Source organism: Mytilus edulis, chromosome 10 (assembly GCF_963676685.1).
Source record: "Mytilus edulis chromosome 10, xbMytEdul2.2, whole genome shotgun sequence".
Lineage (NCBI taxonomy): Eukaryota > Metazoa > Mollusca > Bivalvia > Mytilida > Mytilidae > Mytilus > Mytilus edulis.
Window position 1 is genome coordinate 53,061,137 of NC_092353.1, and position 19,598 is coordinate 53,080,734.

The 19,598-nt window shown below is 31.4% G+C and overlaps 1 protein-coding gene across 1 annotated transcript; it reads right to left on the minus strand.

Annotated features, from left to right (window-relative positions):
• Nucleotides 1–1,303: 1,303 nt before the first annotated feature.
• LOC139492831 (protein lin-12-like) lies at nucleotides 1,304–19,203 on the minus strand. The gene is made up of 10 exons (XM_071280984.1): nucleotides 19,163–19,203; nucleotides 14,681–14,763; nucleotides 12,581–12,652; nucleotides 12,046–12,244; nucleotides 9,862–9,947; nucleotides 8,588–8,665; nucleotides 6,533–6,626; nucleotides 4,175–4,285; nucleotides 2,970–3,071; nucleotides 1,304–1,404 (listed from the first exon to the last, which is right to left on the minus strand). The coding sequence occupies exons 3-10, from the start codon at nucleotides 12,641–12,643 to the stop codon at nucleotides 1,304–1,306; spliced, it is 834 nt and encodes a 277-aa protein (XP_071137085.1). The 5' UTR covers nucleotides 12,644–12,652; nucleotides 14,681–14,763; nucleotides 19,163–19,203.
• Between the last annotated feature and the right edge of the window lie 395 nt (nucleotides 19,204–19,598).

Genomic DNA, 19,598 nt, shown 5'->3' on the forward strand with positions numbered 1-19,598 from the left:
AATGTATGCTGTACATGCTGTACGTCATATTATCTGCAAATTAAGATTTTTTAGTATGAAATCTAGATATACGTATTGAATAATCATCATTTTATAGGTGATAGTTTTAGCATAAGTTCGATTCTTTTTGGATTAGCTGGGACATTTTCACAGGAAATAAGCCGTAGGCATTGATATAATTTTGAAATAGGCTTTACTCTTACATTGTACTTTCTTATTAATTTGACCTGTTGATACTATTTGTTATGCTTTTTTGTTATTTAACAATACTTGTCTATATACCAGCTTGAATTATTTAGAATTAGTACAAATGTTCACTTCTTTCTACTATGAACATCAACATTCTCAATAAAATGCTGTTGTTGCACCTGTTCATGAAGTTTTATTTATCACTAATGGTATGGTTTTATTGTTGATATTCACCCCATATATACCAATAAGTGTCAGATTAGTTTTATTGATATTAAAGAAATTTCTTGGTATTCCTAAACCGAAAATATAATACACACAGGAGATGAGGCATATACTTAACAACAAAATTATTTGCATTTACCTGTGTGTTATATGACGCAGTTTTTTTTCAAAAGTGATGATTTTCTAAAAATCGTTTAAAAATTTCACAGTGGTATCCTACTTTAACTTTAAACCTGTTTATTTATTATACTTTTAACTTATTATCCATTATGATTTTTAAAAATATATTTGCATGCAAGTATCACTGATCAAATTTATTTGTTCATTGTGTGTTAACTTGCGTTTTTATTGAGTTTTATTAGTCTTCAAATTGATATTTTATAGTGGTATCTTTCTATGCTGTGATATTGTTTTAAAAAAGGGAGAATCTTGACTGCCATTATAACGTTTAATCCCGGTGCAAATGTTTGCACCTGTCTCAAGTCAGGAATCTGATGTAGAGTAGTTGTCGTATGTTTACGTCACACTTGTATCACCTATTTTTGGAAGTTTCAGTTTTATATTTGCACGATTATTATGTATATTAAGTGCAGATTTAATTCATTTCGTTAATAACTTTTGTACTTTGCACCATAGTTTACGTTTGATAAACTTATGATGCTTTTGTGCGATAAAAATTTGTTCCCTTATGTTTCCTTTCATATTAACACTAAATACACAAAATTAAATATAAATCTTATTATTTTTATTTAAATTTAAATGTTGTATCGCTACGTATTCAGTATCAACTTCTTCATTAACTGATAGTTCATCAGCAAAAGATTAAGAAATAACATTCTAAAAAGAATAACTTCTGCTTTTGGAATGAGTATCTCAATGTACCATCTTTTCATGATGATGCGCTGACACAATCTGTCACATAGCCCTTCTTTATTTGTCTAATATAGAATTCAATAAACACCAAACGTGCAACATACTTACGATCTATAACTGTAAAAAAAAAAAAAAGAAGCAACACAATATTACAATAATGTTTAAATTGATTAACACATTATATATTCATTGTAACATGTGATAGTATACATCAAGATGATTTTTTAAACTCGGAGTTAGAACGATTACGTACACAGCCCAAACAGAGGCAAACGATATCAAAGGGATCTTCAAACAAATATATCGAAATTAAATTTACAAAGACAAACTACAAGGAACAAAAAAAAACAAAGAACCTAATACTGTGCGACAAGAACCCAATAACACTGATGTGCTGAAGATATGGGCTATACCTATCTGTAACTGTTGTATCCTTTATATCTTTTTTCAAGTTTTATGAGACGGATGCTTTTAAAAAAGTCATCAAAATTTGAAATCGGAATACAGCATGTATATAGCGGAACGTGTAGCTCAAAGGAATTCCTAATACGGGAATGCAATTTTTGTGTAAAAAAAACATTTCATGCACACGTACATATAGCAAGTAAACTGTTGCATGGTTATGAGGGAAGCAAGCCTCTTGATATTGTTATTTTCAGAAAAAAAATGTTTGAATCTAAATAAATGTTTACAACGTACGAGTTCTACCACAGCACAAAAAACCTGTATCTCCTTTGGCTATTATTTCGAATTAAATAAAGCAGATCAAATTTTTTAAATGTATCGTTTGTTTTTGAATGCGGAATATTATACAAAGTGAAGAAAAGTCAAATGTGTTTATACTATGAAAAGAGCGGACGGACTTAGATTATAAAGTGTACTCTCACAAAAATTTAAATTTGGCAGTATCAATATTTGATTTACGTCACCAGTAGTTAAGGTGGCAGGGGAAAGGCACATAATTCACTTGATTTTCTAAACAATATAATATAAAAAGAAGAGACCAAAATGACACAGACATTAAACAACTATCGGTCACCGTACTGACTTCAACAATGAGCAAAGCCCATACCGCATAGTCAGCTATAAAAGGCCTCGATAAGACAATGTAAAACAGTTCAAACGAGAAAACTAACGGCCTTATTTATATAAGAAAATGAAAGAAAAACAAATATTAAACACATAAACAAACGACAACCACTGAATTACAGGCTCCTGACTTGGGACAGGCACATACATAAATAATGTGGCGGGGTTAAGCATGTTAGCGGGATCCCAACCCTCCCCATAACATGGGACAGTGGTATAACAGTACAACATAAGAACAAACTATAAAAATCAGTTAAAAAGGCTTAACCCATCAGATGGACAAAAATAAAAGTGAATATAAGACTATATTTATAGTCTGTCAGGATAACTTATTTATAATACATAAACTATCACTGTCATAACAAGACAATTTCCATTCTTGAAACAATGATCGTACTAGCAAATACACTGATAATTTGTCATAACGTAATAAAAGAATAAAACAAAAAAGTAAATATTCAAGCAATTTTACAACTGTTTGCAGATAACAGAAACATGTTCAAACATTCCACACAACGATATACTAGAAACAAAACTTATTTAGATAAAGCAAAAAAAATAAAATGTCGGCATATCATAATCATAATATTTACCTCTGTCGCAAATAGACCCTGTGTAACCAGCATCGCATGTGCATTTATACCCCTGTTGACTGCTTGTACAAGTTCCATGAGTGCAGGGGTTATGAGTGCAGTCTGTGTGTGTATAAATGTATGATATAACAGTTGATTATTGTATGAAAATATCTGTGAGGTAAATTCTTAAAAAGCATTTAATAACCATATGAAAATTTCAGAAAGCAAAATATGGAAAAATCAGGAAGAAAGCATTGAACACAAGTCAACAAAAAGATTACCGTTGAAAATTAAGATATAAGTGCGTGCATTTATTCTGATAGCATACGAAGTTTGAAGAAGGAACGTAATAAAACAAAAAGAGGCCGATATAATAATCGTGGTTTCGACAATTGGAACATATCAGTGGTCAACCTTTAGTTTGATATCTTCATGTTAAGCAGCAGCGAATGACGGCGAATGTAAGCTCTTGAATACCGTTGTAACATGAAGATATATTATCCATATGCAAGAGCTGCTGGAATGTTGCTTTATAGATATTGAACGTTCACAAGTAGGTAGCTGAAATCATATTTGTTGTAATAAAGTTTTGCTACACAGAAATGATTCGATGAGAGAATAAGCCAAAATGCACTCAATATCGGACATTAGATTCATACACTTGAAACATAACTTTGTAATAATAAAACTGTTTAACCATGTCATAAAACATTACTGTTTTAGTTCATGTTTTTGATTAAAGTCGGTTTTTTTATAGAATAATATGTTATCTTTTCTCGATGACTTGTTTGTATTACTCTATGTCGGGACGTCTCACGAACAATTGTTAGCATTTTTCTTAAACATAATGTATTCAATGTTTTTTTTAATATTTTGATTTTACCAATCGCATTGAACTTGAAACAGAGGATATCACATATATTACATTGTCTGCTTCTTCTGTTGTTGTCGGTTTGCATTTAGAAAAATAAAAACAATAGCTATTCATCAATGGAAGTCCTATATTTTAAAGTTTCTTTACAGTTTATTCATTAATTTATGTTAACCATTTAAAACTGTCCCTGTTACTCTCTAGACTGTGTTCGTCGTTTATCATTTATATTTTTTAAATGACGAAAAAGCGAGAGAAAAAAAATTGCTAGATAAACAAGAACACACGATTGAAAGTGGTGTCTCAATCATATAAAAAATTATAATCCAAGAAAACGATGCAGAAAACTTACGACATAATCCACAAGACCTTGGACAGACCGCCTGAAGTTCCTTTGTTGAACAAACAAATGACTGGAATGTTGTGTTTGTACATGTTTGTGACTTATCAACACATGATGCATCTAAACAATCACGAATAAAACAAAAAAAATAAATAAAATTTATGAAAACAGTTCTTTTATCGTGCAATTAACGGAAGAACTTGAGTCATTATAAAAAAAAATGCCATCCAATTATATATTATTTGGTCTTTTTAAGTCAAAGACCTGCAAATATATCAAAATAACACTTCTGTATGTTATACATGGCTGTTTTATGATACACTATATACAATGATATATAATTAACAGTATAAAATGTTAGAAAAACATCCTCAATGTTTCTGAAACCCTTGGATATAGCCAGAATTCACTGTTATTTTGACTTTCAAACCTTTCAAGCCTGAAATAGGACTGTTATTCCGTTAATTTGTTAATGAGATTTAGTACTAATTATTACATTTTGCTACATACAAACATATTTTAATGAGAGCTTTCCCAGAATTAATTGTATGAGGGGAGAGGGGGGGGGGGGGGTCACTTGAATTAAAATTTAATTGGTGGTGGTTATTTAAGAAAGAATGCTTGAACAATTAAATGAAATATCCAATTTAAAATGTATGCATGGTGGGGCAAATAAAAATGTGTATTCCTACAATATTCCCCCATACATTTATTTTTGGAACATCATTGATTTTAAATTTGGAGGTGCTGTATTGGTTTTATATTTAAAATTTTCAACAAAAAGAAGAGGTTCGTTTGTTTAAGTCACTGGTGTAACCAAAAGGACAATTGGTTGGGTAAGAGTTATTTCTCTCAAGATTTCAACATTTACAATAATTCATCGCCTATCACTGTTACTTGTGAGCATGTTATACTTTCAGACCTAAAATAGGACTATTATTTCATTAATTTGTTATTGAGATTATCCCTATTTATTGAATTTTGCTACATACAAACATGAATTAATGAGAGCTTTTCCAGAAGTAACTGACGGGGGAGGAGGAAGGCGCTATCATTAAAATTTTAATAAAGTAACACCACGGACTAGTTTAGTAACACTACTGAATATACTATATGTATGACAATTAGCATTTTTTGTGTTTTTCTTTCATGTTTGACAAGCGAAACATCATATTATCTATGAAATATGACTCTTATTTAACAATGTTTTAACAATATAATGTATTCCCTAAACAAAGTTTTCACAAACTGGTGTATGCTGGTAACACCAATGGCACTTTTTAGTAACACTATTGACATTTTTAGTTATTGATATTATGTTATATAATTCAAATTTTTTTGGTCTAATTATTTTTTGTCTTTTTTGTTTACTCAATGTTCTTTATTTTGTGTTCAGTACTTAATAAAAGTAAAATTAGAACTTTGTTGTAAGTGCTGATACTTTTGAGTCATTGTCGTTACTGTGCTACTGTATAAAAATGCAATAATGTTTATTTTTCATTAACAAATGAATGTATTGTAGGCCGTATATAAAGGATTAGTCATTATCTAATCACTCAGTCTTATATATTTTACATATATTCAGTTTTAGTGTATACTTTAATATTAACTGTATTCCTAATTAGAACGAAATGTTTGTTATAACAATCTGTTCTGAAATTTATGTTCAAATATAACCCATACCTCAATAAGTCGTAATCAAACCCTTGATAACAAATTGGAATAGTTGTTTGGTATTTAACAGTATTTTCAATAACTAAATGCATCATATAAAAAAGACATTATTTTGTCAAATGTTAATTAAATGTAATGTTTGCTATACACATTACTTTATGTCTCATACCTATGAATTGGGATAAACAGTATGCAAGATCATTCATCAGATAACCAAGAACTGTATTAAATGTATTGTAAAAATAAAGTTTGGACAGTGGAAGCTGGATAGTTTCTGAGTATAATATTCACAACTCATCTTAAACTAGGGACGATTTATAACATGGCATATTGTATAAACACCAATCTATTGTTTAAAACTCTATCGTTACATTATGTGTTTTATCTTTTTCGTCTTAAATTGCTGTCAGTCACATTTATCCGACAAATCGTTTAATTTCCGTCCTAAAACTGTTTTAAGAACAGGTTATAGGATCTTATAGTGAGTTTTTGGTGATTCCCAAGTGGCGTATCATCGGTCATTTTTTTGCTATACATTGAAAAAACATAATGGCCGCCGAATAGAATTCTTAATGGTAATGCTCAACAAACAATTGTCAAAACTGAAGGAAGTTGTTATTATCAGTTTTGAAATGAAAACAATGTAAAGCCTTTTTTTATTTCCTTTAAATATGATCAAGTATTACACCGTACCTGTATTGTTATTAGAACACTTCATATTGCATACATCTGAAGTACAACATGATGACAAACACTCTGTCCCTGGACTAGATTGTAGTTGTTGACACTTTAATTGAAATGTGTATAAAATAACATAGAAAACTACAAAAAAAAACAGTCTCGCATATGTTAAACGGAACCATTTAGCTTGTCGAAGAAATGTCTTTTTCATGGAGTCCCTTAGAATATCTCGGTCAATTAATTACATGAATTTTCAAAATGAAGTTACAGATGTTTATTGATACATGTTTGTTTTCGAATTCCTCATGATCCTCTTTATTCATAAAAGGAGTGACATTAGTTATACCTTCATCCGAAACAGTGTCAATATTTATTCATTGATCCTTTAACGGACCTTTTTTAAACACAAGATATGATTTGTAATCCAAAACATTCAACACGACATTGTTAAGCAAAATGAATATAGACGAGTTCAAACGTTAAGAAGAGCATAATCAGTCCAATACGTAAATAGTGTAAACGTTGTGTATGAGGTTTTATCCTCTCTAACGTCATCAAGAAATATTTCATACCATTTTAGACGTAGTTGGTATCACAGAAAAGGATCTATTTACAACAGTTATGATGTGTTTATGATGCATGTATCATTGGTCATTAGAAGGATGATCGCGCATGTTGCTTTATTTGTATTGTAGTCATGTCATGTAATGTTTTCATTTTAATGTTGTATGTAACATTACCATATACGCAGGAGGTCAGAAAAATGGCCATTGTTATTGTTGTGAATTATTTATAGTATCAGTTTAGTATTTTATACTCTTTTATTGCTTAACGTTATACCGTTTGCCGACGTCTCTTTGTATATTTTGGACTCTAGTAAAGCATACGAAACATTGAAGACGCTTTTGTGTTTACTCGCCTTTATTATCGAAACGTTCAAAACATTGGTGTCGTGACCAGAATTTCATCGCGTCGCCGGAGACCAAAGCGCACATGTGAAAATTGGTTCCGTCGTACAAATCATGGACAATTCACCGAGAATGATGTGGAAACTGGCAGTTATAGAAGATTTGATCACTGGGAATGATTGAGTAGTTAGAGCAGTCAAACTGCGTATATCAAATGGACTGATAACAACTAGACTAATTGTGAAACTGATGCTTTTGGAAATATGAACTGTAATTGTTAAAAGTGTTTTTTAATCCCATTTTTATGAACAATATATAAACAGTAATTGCATTTTGCGGTCTCCAGAATGTTGTGAATTAGTAATAAAATTAACGGTATCAATTTTCTTGCACCAGATGCGCATTTCGACAATACATGTCTCTTCAGTGATGCTCGTGGCCAAAATATTTGAAATCCAAAGCTTATATAAAAGATGAAGAGCTATATTTCAGTTTAGTATTTTATACTCTTTTATTTGCTTAACGTTTTAACGTATAGTTTCAGTTTAGTATTTTATACTCTTTTATTTGCTGAACGTTTTACCGCCATTTTGACGTAACAATAGGCCCGCAACGTCGTCACTTGCTGACGTCTCTTTGTATATCTTGGACTCTAGTAAAGCATACGAAACATTCAAAGCACTTTTGTGTTTACTCGCCTTTATTAACGATAAGTTCAAAACAGTTATATTGTAGTTCGTGTCTGTGTGTGCTACATTTTACATTTTTTGATGTTGTGTTTCTGTTGTGTCGTAGTTCTCCCCTTATATCTGATGTGTTTCCCTCAGTTTTACTTTGTAACCCGGATTTGTTTTTTTCTGAATCGATTAATGAATTTCGAACAGCGGTATACTACTGTTTATTTGCCATGATATTTAAAGTAATAAAAAAGAGGCGAAAAAGACAGAAGGACATTCAAACTCATAATTCGGAAATAAACTGACATCGCCACGTCTAAAAATAAAAATTCAAAGCGACAAACAAAAGTTGTACATATTTTGGTTATTCATGAATGAAACATGTTGCACAAATATTATTTTTACCATGCAAATAAATATTGTTGTGATATGTTTGAAATTAAAAAGACAAGTCACATATAATATAGTTTACATATTCATACCTTGTCATTATGTCGGCATCCAGTCTTCCATACACTGTTTGAAGTACTACTATTACCAACTTTCTCGATGAAACATTTCTGAAAATATTGGGAAAAAAGCATTTTAAAGAAAGTTTAAATAAAATGATGCTTTTTGTGCTGCAAATAAAAGAGGGGAAAAAAAGACATAAAAAGTAAAGTATACACACATACGAATATAGTCGATACTTTATTTCAAAAGCACAATATAAAGCATACTAAATCTTGCGGTGCTCTCTTATTAGTTATTCCAGAATAGGCCAAAGATAAAAACGTAGGCAAATATGGTAACGACTAGACGAATAACAAACAGCACCATTATTATAAACATGCAGACAAATCTGTCAATTACAGCGTTCTATGGCTTAATTAATGGGTGCTGTTGTCCTTCTTCGGTTCTGTTCGGTAGTGTTTATTGTGTCATGATCATTAAGACATGTTCTTCTATATGTCGTATGATAATCATAAAATCTGTTTTAACGGTTTAATTATTTTTATGTAATACTAAAAATATACATATTGTATTGTGTATAAAGAATCAATTTGAGTGTTTTCAATCACTCTGTTGTCTAAGACCAATACAAGTGTGTTCATCCAAACTCTAACTTAATGCGACATAAAAATCAACTGCAATATCCCAAGGCTTTCTAAATTCGAGAAACTCATTTTGTTACTGTTTATTTTGGGACTTACAATGGACGTGTGTCTATACATAAATAAAATGTCGGTTATCAACACGATAACCGACATTTTATTTATGTATAGACACATGTCCATTGTTAAATGCCGTAAATGTTTATTGATCTCCAAATGTCTTTTTATATGTGTCGTTTGGTGAAGACTTACTGTGGATTCATTAATATTCGTGGGATACCAATTTTCGTGGATTTCGTGGTTATAGGTGAACCACGAAATTAAATGATCAACGAATGACAAAATTCATGTAGGCTTGTATGAAGACTTCGGAGAAACCACGAAATTAAATATCCACGAACATGCAAGTTTTCCTTAATCCACGAAAAATGATACCCACGAAAATAAATGAATCCACAGTATTAATGTATACCATACATTTCTAAAAATGATTATAGTCATATAGTATATATAATTGAAGGTCTTTGATAGTTTGATTTTTAACAAATTGTTCTACGCGTCACTGATAAGTCTTATGTAGACGAACTACGCGTCTGGCGTGTCAAATTTGATGCCTAGTACCTATTGTAGATAGATATTTCGCAATATCATTAGGAGTTTACCTCGTTTTGGTCACATAATGCGATAGTGCTACATCCGTCTTCATTTGTAGAAGTACAATTAAAACATAACATTTCATGCAGAAATCCTATAATTAATAACAATCATCAGTACGATAATCAATCAATTAATAATTTTATTTTATAAATTGGTATTTACCCAAGACTTTTATGAACCTTCTGAGATTTTTATTTTGACGGAGAATAATTCTGATGAGATTTTATGAAATGTGGCTTGTAATGATCATACAATAAAGAGTAGAGTAAACAAACACAAAGGGAATAAAAAATGACACACTGAAATCAAAATTATCGAACTTCGCGGTAAATTTTGAAAGGTTCCATCAGAATTCACAAAGTGAAACTTTATTTCGGCTTTATCAATAAACAGCATGAGTTGATACATTTGTCGTATTCTTACATTCCTTATATATCCCTCATACAAAGATCTGATTTCTTGCCTGGTTTTTGTCGGAATATAGCTTTTCATCCTTTGAATTTTCAAATATTTTGATATGCATCACTGAAGAGACATTGATTGTCGAAATGCGCATCTAGTACAAAACAAAATGGTTCAAGTTTAGTTATTGCAGGAAGAAACATAAAATGTTCGTAAAACTTGTTTTTATTAATAGATGAATCTCCCGTTTGCATAAAATTAAAGTTGTGTTGAATTATTCCCAGAGTTCACACACGTTTACATATATTATCAGATGTCCACATGGAATAAATCATAGAAACACCATTGTTGAAGATGTACGTACTCATGCAGTTTGTCGAGTTTTAAAATTCTAAGCGTACTAAAAGAATGAAAGAAATGTCTTCTGAAGCAATCTTTCATAAATTATGGTTTCAGTTTGGGTATGAAACACTGAATATACATGTAAACTTTTATATAGTCCAAAAGATATGATTCGAATGATATAAACCGAAAGATATAATCCGAAGGATATAATCCGAAAGAATCCGAAAGATATAATCCGAAAGAATCCGAAAGATATAATCCGAAAGATATAATCCGAAAGAAGTAAAGGGATAGATGCGGAGGGTGTTTGGAAAGTACATGCATCAGAATAGTTTTCCTTTAGGGAAGTTACAGATTTTTCTTTTCCAAAAATTGATCGAGAAGTATGTACTACACTATGCGGGGAACAATGGAAGATAAAAAAAAAAGAGAATAATGATTGATACATGATAAAAGAACAGAGATGATAAAGGTGACATATGCTTGAGAGAAAAGAAAGCTGTACAAGTTTCGGGTGGCGAGCGGAACTGAAGGATATAGCAGCAGCATGTCCTCACTTGAAACCATCAAAAGGAAAATTAAGGCTATATTTGCTTCCTTAGTAGTTTACAAAATTGTTTCATAGAATATAATTTTGGTTTGAAGGATTGATTTACAAGAAGGATCATTTAAAACAGGGTTTGTATTAATCGCAAAAGTATTTATCAAGGAGTCGATATGAAGAATTGAACGATGGAAAGTCAGTGCATGAATTTTCCTTGCTACCTGATTGGAAGATATTACGAGACGTGAATAATCAAAGTTTATTGATTGGTTAGGACAATCCAAACCTAGTTAATGTCCTTCAATCCCGTAGAGTATCGGATTTGTCCTCTCAATTTTAGCAATTATATTTTGCCTGGTCATTAATCATGCATATTCATGATATTGGTACACATGTAACTTTTATCTATAAATAGTCGAATCTTCTGGAGTTTCGTAAACAACAACGTTAAACGATATATACTACTTCATAACGAGTGACCTCACGTGTGTGGTAAAATTTGTTGATTGATGCACGTGGCTATTCTAGTAAATGAATTAATATAAAAAGCGAGAGCACTTTCCATTTTCATCAGCTTTTTGAAAGGTTAACGCTTGTAAAGACATTCAAACTCAAAAGTTTAATTAATAAACTGTTATATATAAAACAAAATGCGGATAGTTCTTGAACTTATAATTTTGAAGTTTAATTCAAAACTGAACACTGAAATCTGTTGTATGATTTGCATATTTACAAACGATTAAATACTAAGTATTATTGGTCCATTTGTATTGGTTCCATGAATGTACCCTTTATTGACGACCTCTTTTGTAATATAATCATTCGCGAAACATTCATTGGATCCAGCAGTTTTCGCAAAAACACTATATTAAAGAAAAACTCTTCTAATTCATCATACCAACAGTTCCACACAATGACCCAGCATTACAGATATCACCAGAACAGCATTTTTCACATACAATTGTATCCCCAGCTGAACGGACATAGTTGGATTTGATATTGTGCCTTCCATTTTGTCTTAATTTTGATAATGGAATTAGTAATAGTCCGTCATCATCTCCCCTTTTTCCAAGAATAGAAGTAATCGGAGAGCATCGCTTCAATAAAAAAAGTGTAAAATTTAAAGAAAAAAAATTAAAAAATTAAAAGACATTTTTTTTTTCTAATGAAAATAACACTTTGATATAATCAATGGCTTTTCTCCATAAAAAGAAGATAATCAGATACGCCCTTACCCAAAATATTTTAAGTCCAGATTGTATATCTAGTTGTAAACGTAAAGACCTATTTAACGAAAAGAAACATAAAAAGAAAAGCCATCTAACTTTTTTTTCATTAAATATAGCGTATGACATCAATATATATTATGCATGTTATGATGGGTTCAAGTCTTTATTGTACAAACACGTATATAGGTTTCTATTACATGATACCTGTGAACTGCTGCAGCCTACATCGAACCACATGTGACCGTTGTTTGTGACATATTTCCGCATACTACATAACTGAAAAAATAATGTGATTTTGTGGTTTATCAAATCAATACTAGGAGTTAACCTTAATATGATAAAAAGCAAAACAATATATTCGTTGATTGAAGATTAACTTGCGCTCATTCAATCAAAACTTACTTCTACATTCAGTGAAATCTCATACAGAATTCATTTGACTTTTTAGACGATGAACTGCAGTCGACCTTATTGATTGCAATATCGAAAGGAAGTTCACTTCGAGTTCATACCGTTGTTTATATATATAGATGTATGAATCAATTGATAAGAACCTCAGACATAACCTCGAAGTGGAAGTAAAAGGTTGAAATGGATAAGGATTATTGTTATAAGCTCAGTATCAGGTAGATTCATGGTATCGCCATCTTGGATTGTTCGATCGCAGTATACAATTGGTCTAGATCTTAGAACAAATCTGCAAATTTGGAAACAGATTGGCAATATATAGGTTAGACTGTTTAACTAAACAAATATCGAATATTTGTGTTTTAAAAATCATTTTTTAAACTTGGCCATTTAAGGGGAGATAACTCTTATAGTAAAACAAGAATGTGTCCAAAGTACACGGTTGCCCCATTTGCACTATCCTTTTCATGTTCCATGGACTGTAAAAATTGGGTAATAATCTAATTTGGCCTTAAAATTAGAAAGATTATACTATAGGGAACATCTGTACTAAGTTTCAAGTTGATTGGAGTTCAATTTCATCAAAAACTACCTTGACCAAAAACTTTAACCTGAAACTCCCACTTTCATTTTCTATGTTTAGTGAACCGTAAAATTGGGGTCAAAAGTCTAATTTGGCTTTAAAATTAGAAAGATCATATCATAAGCAACAAGTGTACTAAGTTTCAAGATGATTGGACTTCAGCTTCATCAAAAACTACCTTGACCAAAAACTTTAACCTGAAACTTCCCCTTTCATTTTCTATGTTCAGTGGACCGTGAAATTGGGGTCAAAAGTCTAATTTGGCTTTAAAATTAGAAAGATGATATCATAAGCAACAAGTGTACTAAGTTTCAAGTTGATTGGACTTCAGCTTCATCAAAAACTACCTTGACCAAAAACTTTAACCTGAAACTCCCACTTTTATTTTCTATGTTCAGTGGACCGTGAAATTGGGGTCAAAAGTCTAATTTGGCTTTAAAATTAGAAAGATCATATCATAAGCAACAAGTGTACCATGTTTCAAGTTGATTGGACTTCAGCTTCATCAAAAACTACCTTGACCAAAAACTTTAACCTGAAACTCCCACTTTTATTTTCTATGTTCAGTGGACCGTGAAATTGGGGTCAAAAGTCTAATTTGGCTTTAAAATTAGAAAGATCATATCACAAGCAACAAGTGTACTAAGTTTCAAGTTGATTGGACTTCAGCTTCATCAAAAACTACCTTGACCAAAAACTTTAACCTGAACGGACGAACGGACGCGCGGACGCACGGACGCACAGACGGACGGAGGCACAGACCAGAAAACATAATGCCCCTCTACTATCGTAGGTGGGGCATAATAAGTTACACTGGACTGACATGGAAATTTTGTTATTTTACTGGTAACAAGTAAACAAGTTCGGTGACACCATTTCTTCTTTTTTTTTGTTTTCTTAAAGCATGTTATACAACCTAACTTTTTATTTCAAAATTCTATCTTAGCAAATTTGGGCAATTTTGTACAACCCGTATCTTGCAAAATTGCACGGTGACCCATTCTTTTTATTAAATTTGTTGGAAAAAGCGTAGAAAAATCTTTATTTTGTCAAAGTATAAAGAGTTCTGTCTGAGGAAATATATACCTATGATGTACCATAAGTGTCTGTGCTTACAAAACTGTGACAACATAGGCATGTATCGTTCTATTTTAAAAAGCATTTCGTTCATGCTGAAAGTCAACCCAGAAAAGCCCTTCGGATGCACGAAATTAAGCTGGTAGACTGTTCATTTTCAAGGTTCCAGTGTTTTTTGTACTGACAGGTTCGATTACAACCTTAAATTTATCGTTGATTAATTAAGCAATATTTACCTCTTGGTCTCCACACCGTTTTATATTTCTACAGTCCGATGGTTGAGATACTTGATCACATTGTAAACAAACTGGTCCTCTTGCTGAAATGTAACATTGAGAATATAATTTGGGAATGTGTCATAGAAACAACAATCCGACCAAAGAGCGTGTAATTTTTTTTAATTAAAATAGTGATAGATATATATTTGAATATATAAAATGGCTTAAAACAGAAAATGTATGTCAAATAATTTAAGGCAAATGTTATCTCAGTGTGAGGTAAACATCTCACAAAATCAGTGCAAATTATTTATACACTTCAAATAAGTTTTCATATACGGAATGCCATCATTAGGAAAATTTTCAACGGTTGAAGTTTATTTTTAATATAAGAAGAGAATAATGTGGATTTTCAACAAAACAGCACAGCATGTATTACACACAGTCTTTCTTTTTCTTCACCAATAATGGTTTATGAAACGGTAACGCGTACAAAATCGATTCATAACAGTGGATACAGTCAGTAACGACAATTGTAGGGTATTTAATTTTCAAAATCCCATATTTGTTTTAATTTTTACCTATTATGTCTGTTTATTTTGTTCACGCATCGTTGTCATTATAATGGAATTTGATGCAACTCACATACAAGTGAAAAGTTTAGCTAGGTAGCTATAACCAGGTTCAATCCACCATTTTTTACAAAAGAAAATGTCTGTACCAAGTCAATTACATTTTAGTTGTTATCCATTCGTTTGATATGTTTGAGCTTTTAATTTTGCCATTTGATTAGGTACTTTTCGTTTTGAATTTTCCTCGGACTTCAGTATTTATGTGATTTTACTTTTTATATTACAACGTACCTTTCGGATGAAACAATTATATTGTAACATTTGGGAATTTGTCAGTCGTAAAATACTATTAATTAAAATCATGTTCTCAAAACCAAATTTCTGTATGGATTTGTGTAATGCAGACGTACTGCAACGGGTTGTTTTCTTAGTTTGAATATAGTCATATTTCGGATCTCTGTATCCTGGATCGTAATCCAGTTTGCTTGTTAGCATAGGGAACCCGCTTTTTTATGTCTCTGAAAGCTTACAACTACATGTAAGTATATTTAATGTTCACATGTTTAATCGTATAGATATTCATATATTAGTACATTTTTAATATAAATATATAGGTTCACGGTTATAATTTCCAATTTAACTTGTTCATGTTGTTACTTCATACTCAACAAAACAGCTTGTTACCTTAATCTAATTTATAATGCAACTGACAATTAAAGGTTTTTAACAAGATCGTGCTATGAATCTCTGTTCTTCATTTAGAAGAAAAATTCTTTATGGTCTTCAGTATTTTGTTAAACTTATAAATGTCATTGCAACTCTACTGTGCAACCAATGTACCGGATAACCTGACAAATTTATCAAGACGAAAGATTATTAAACTGATTAAGTATTGACCCTCAACTCTCTGATGTTATTGACCATGCCGAATTTCAATCATGGAATTTCCAACTTTTATCTTAAAATTATCAATTTTGGAATTATTAACTTCAATCTTGAAATAATCAACTTTATTCTTGGAACAAAAATAATGAGGTTTACAACCCGATTTAATTTTGTATAAAGGTGCAACTTATTAGTAATTTCAGGTTAATTCATTGTATGTGTATTGTTTAAAAAGGTGAATGAGTAATACATTTTGTATCATCTTGTTTGTATTGTAACTGCTTTGCCATACTGTTAGTTTTACTAAAAACTTCAAAACCAGTATATATCAGGTTTTTTATGGCCCCGCAATGAAATTGTCGGTGTCATATAGTTTTACCCTTGTCCGAAATTCCGAAATTCTGAAATTCTGACATTCCGTCTTTCCGAAATTCCGTCATTCCGAAATGACGTCATTCCGTCATTCCGCAACAAACCATTGTACGGAGTTTTTTTCTAAACGCCTTCAGATATTGTGCTGAGTTTTAGATTGTTAGTTCACCATAATGAGTTACAGATCAAGTTTAAGTTTCGTTCCGCTCCGCTAATTTTTGCTGAAATTACGGGCTTTGGACTTTGATAAATTGTTGAAATCACTGACAGTTATACGGAGGTTTTTTTTAAACGCCTTCAGATATTGGGCTGATTTTTGGTTTTTGAGTTAACCATGATGAGTTACAGATCAAGTTAAAGTTTTGTTCCTCTCCATTTTTTTTGCCAAAATTAAGGGTTTACAACTTTGAAAATGGTTGAAAATCACAGTTATACGGACTTTTTTTCTAAACACTTTCAGATATTGGGCTGATTTTTGGTATGTGAGGTAACCATGATGAGATACAAGTCAATTTAACGTTTCGCTAATTTTTGCCGAAATTACGGGCTTTGGACTTTGACAAATTGTTGAAAATAACAGTTATACAGACTTTTTTCTAAATAAAGGCAACAGTAATATACCGCTGTTCAAACTCATAAATCCATGGACAAAAAACGAAATCGGGGTAACAAACTAAAACTGAGGGAAACGCACTAAATATAAGAGGAGAACAACGACACAACACTACAATGTAACACACACAGAAACGGACCAATCATCAGACAAAATCCCACGAGAATAACAAATATAACATCAAAACCAAATACATGAATTTGGGATAGACAAGTACCGTGACACGTCATATCGCAATGTGAATTTACACTCAAAAATAAGAGAAAACAAACGACGCAACGTTACAATGTAACACACACAGAAACGAACTATATAACATTTAAAGGAAAAAATGGTGGGTTGAACCTGGTTTTGTGGCATGCCAAACCTCCCTCTTTTATAGCCATGTGAAATATAACATTAAAATGACAACACAACATTACAGGACTACAATATAAATAAATTCGAGAACACAATTGACAAAGAAACACACGAAAAACAGCCAACAAAAGGCAACAAGTTCAAAATTTTAATACGCCAGAAGTGCATTTTGTTCACACAAGATCTACTAGTGACGCCAAGGTACAAAAGTTTGAAAGCCGAAACAAGCACATAGTCGAACAGCATCGAGGACCAAAGATTAAAAAAGTTGTGCCAAAAATGGCCAGGGTGTTCTGTTAGTTACCAGAACATCCCTATTATTTTGAATAATTAATACTTTTGCAAACAGTAAATTTATAAAATTACTATACAAAAGATGTACATGATTAAACTGAAGTATTAACTAATTACAGAAAACAACTGAAATACATTACATAACCAGACATTTGCAACACAAAATGTAGACACATCCGAATAAGTTTAAACCTCAACGCCAAGTGACGTCATATTTGAAATTGTACAAAATGACGTCATTTGAATTTGTAAAACAGATCATCAAAAAATGAAAAATGACGTCACATTTGAATGAATAAGATAGAATTAGGATTGATTTAAGATAATATTTGAACTAAATACTGATATTGCATTTAATAACAATTCTCATTTTAATACTTATTAATAGCAAACTAAGGTAGCAATTAACTATATTATAAGTAATGTCCGGTTTGTTTTGAATCTACATGTAACTCCAAACTTAAAATATCGTACTGATTACGTTGAACAAAATCAAATTTTAATAAATGAATGCGGTGATTAATTTTCTTTACTACAACACATAAATATAATAGAAAAGACGTCAACAAATTTGACAAAATCCGATGAGAATTACAAATATAACATTAAACATTTAAACTAAATACATGAATTTGGGATATACAAGTACCGTAACACGTCTAATAGTAATGCGAATTGACACTTAGTAAAACAGTCACAATCGGGAATAAGTCACGTTTGGTAATTAAAAGATTAGACGACATAATGACAAACCACAATCTACTATGTGGTAAAAATGTCCTTAGCTAGTTTAGTCAAAGACACATCGTATGGATCCACCAATTCGTGATGGTGTTCATAAAATTTACGGAGTGTCAATTTTAATCTGTCATCCTCATAACTTTGTTGGAGCAGTTTCTGCGTAAGGAGCACACTAAACACTTTCAGATATTGGGCTGATTTTTGGAAAGTGAGTTACTTATGATGAGTTATAGATCAAGTTTGAGTTTTGTTCCTCTCCATTATTTTTTGCCAAAATTAAGGGTTTACAACTTTGAAAATTGTTGAAAATCACAGTTATACAGACTTTTTTTCTATAGGCCTCCACATTTTGAGCTGAGTTTTGTTAACAGCTATACAGACTTTTTGTCTATAGGCCTCCACATTTTGAGCTGAGTTTTGTTAACAGTTAATTTATAATTATGAACATATCAATGTGAGACACCATCATGTTAGTGTCCACATGTGTTATTGAAATTGCAGAATTTTCAACTTTTTGGGACGGGGCCATTCGTGTCGCTTTGACACATCTAGTTTTTAAATGACAAGAGTGAAATCAAACTTATCTAACCAAAGAAAAAGATTAGCTTTTTACGATTTACTAGTTATCGTGATTTCCAGATCTCAATGTGTAATTTTACAAACCTTTTGATTGGTGTCCTTGAAGCAGAAATAAAGTTAAGAAATCTGAATCATAAAATAAAAACACCTTGTAAATTCTTACAATCTATATAACAATGTATAATTCACTTAATGACAATAATGGGTACAGTGCAAAGTATTACAAATAATCATATTAGGCATAGGAAAAAAGTTATCACCGGGTCCGGAAATTTTTATAATCAATCTTTTAGATAAATTTATTCCAAAAGGTTACAAATTCAACGAAGGACGAAAGATACCAAAGGGACAGTCAAACTTATAGATCAAAAATAAACTGAAAACGACTTGGCTAAAAACGACAATCAGACATATAATAGTAAACAAGACACAACATAGAAAACTAAAGTCTAAGCAACACGAACCCCATCAAAATCTAGGCGCGGGGATCTTCTCAGCTGCTCCGGAAGGTTAAGCAGAT